The sequence below is a fragment of the Anoplophora glabripennis genome, unplaced genomic scaffold, assembly GCF_000390285.2.
Source record: "Anoplophora glabripennis isolate ALB-LARVAE unplaced genomic scaffold, Agla_2.0 scaffold85, whole genome shotgun sequence".
Taxonomy (NCBI): Eukaryota; Metazoa; Arthropoda; class Insecta; order Coleoptera; family Cerambycidae; genus Anoplophora; species Anoplophora glabripennis.
In genome coordinates, this window is record NW_019416361.1 from 339,310 (window position 1) to 341,337 (window position 2,028).

General features: G+C 34.6%; 1 protein-coding gene across 1 annotated transcript in view; it reads left to right on the forward strand.

Annotated features, from left to right (window-relative positions):
• LOC108917156 (sideroflexin-1) overlaps positions 1–2,028 on the forward strand; it is a 15,569-nt gene that overhangs the window by 9,013 nt on the left and 4,528 nt on the right. The window contains exons 6-7 of the mRNA XM_018723634.1: positions 774–901; positions 1,056–1,240. Of these exons, the coding sequence (XP_018579150.1) occupies positions 774–901; positions 1,056–1,240 (313 nt within the window). The remainder of the gene's footprint in view (positions 1–773; positions 902–1,055; positions 1,241–2,028) is intronic.

Sequence of the window (2,028 nt, forward strand, 5' to 3'; positions counted from 1 at the left end):
AAATCGCATTTGCAACAACTTAAGTCCTTACCATTTTTGTTGTAAAGTTGAAAATGGCTGAGATATTGAGCAAAAACGATTTTTCCTTAAATTCAAGATGGCGGCTGACGCAGGGGTGGAATTCAGTCGCGATTCTGAATTTACACTACTATTGACCCCCCCCCCTAAAAGTTAGAATAATAAAATTGTGGTCCCTAATTTTTCCCCGGTTAAATGACAACCCGACTGGGCTATTAAAATTTCATGAAATGGAAGAAAACCTGATGGTCTTATACGGTTAATTAAAATTAAATGACCAATTATTGTAGTATTAAACTACGTGTTCTGTGATTAACGGGTTGACTTACTTTTTTGTAACACCTTGCACATTTGAATGATTTAATAATGTTAAACTAAATTAATTAACAAGATCGACGCCAGTTCAGTAATAATGGTTAAAGTACCTTTTCCTTTCGGCAAACATTTTTCATTTTGATTGCACAGAAAATATGCTGTAAAACATTTCTTTGCACTATTCGCCATATTTCAGTTGACTACACCATCGCTCACAAAAAATATTAATTAAATGCAGTTAAAGGTATTTTAAGAGAAACACCGTCCGTGAAAGTAACAAATCACCACCAGCTCCTCCCGTCCGACAGAGAATGATCGTAGAGTTCGGGGATAGGCGGTTCTTAACAGAACCGGACTCGGTTTACAACGCTCATCTCCGTCCTGTTTTCTTCCATTTCACGAACTGCACGCACCTCTATAGTGTGCCATTATTTTTTTAGAGAACTAAGACACGGTACTCCAGTATTTGACGATCATAACAACAAGCTGGGATACTCAAAGGTTGCCGCGCAGAGTGGTATAGGCCAGGTGATACTAAGCAGAGTGTTTATGGCACTGCCAGGCATGGGTAAGATTCTTTTTCTTTGCATATATGTGAAGTAGAATGGGGATGTAAATGGTAATTTCACATTAAATTCCGAAATTAAAAAAAGTGTATATTAAAATCTCTTCATCGATTAAATAACCATTTAATTTTTATTTACACTCTGACATTCTTTTAGTTGCGGCGCCCGTAGTGATGGATTATTTGGAGAAGAGAGGGACGCTCTGTAGGTATCCGTGGATGACAGTTCCTGCTACTCTCGGCATACTAGGATTTTGCCTCACGTTCGCTACACCCCTGGCTTGCGCATTCTTTAAGCAGAAGGCCTCCATTCCGTACAATCATTTAGAACCACAGCTTAGGGTAAGCGAGCAAAGTTACGATTCCCTTAAAATACCTTATTCGGTTATATAGAGTGTTCAACTTAAATTAAGTCGCCATTTTGGTTGACTTGGAAATTAGTCCAGGCGGTACTTGTTTCGGGTTAGGTAAAACGCATATGATCGGAGATTTTTGCTTTAACGGCTTCTAAATAACATCAGAAATGACAATATTTCTATGCAAATAAAAAAAAACGTGGGCTTAATTGTTATTGCTAAAAAGTATGAAAAAATTGCAAAGAAATTCATTTTTTTCTTGGATTTCTCGTCGACAACTTAGCAACTATTCGTTTTAGACAAAAATGGAAAAGGAAAAAAAGTTTTGTAATTAAATTTTGATCAAGATAGAGTTAGTTGCAATTCGAAAAAATAATTATTTTTGTTGCAAAAATCGGAAAAATCATTTAAAAAATTGCAAAAAATGCTAGTTTATTTGTCAATTTTTTTCAGACGCTTGAATAATACCTAGGATCTTCATACTTTTCCAATTAAACTTCTTAGTGCATAGAATCATCACACCAAATTTCATTCAATTCGGTTCGATAGTTTTTACATAATAATTGTTTAATTTTTTTTATATTTTTAAATTAAAAAATTTTCAAAATCAAATTTCTAAAAATCTAAAGCCTTTGAATACTTGAAAATTTCACCACAAAAAGAAGAGCTCTCAAGCTTTAAAATGCTTTTTGAAAAATTCAAATCGGACGATTAGGAGAGCCGTGGTGATTGTTTAAACATTTTCGCAATTTTCACGCTTATAAACAATTGCAA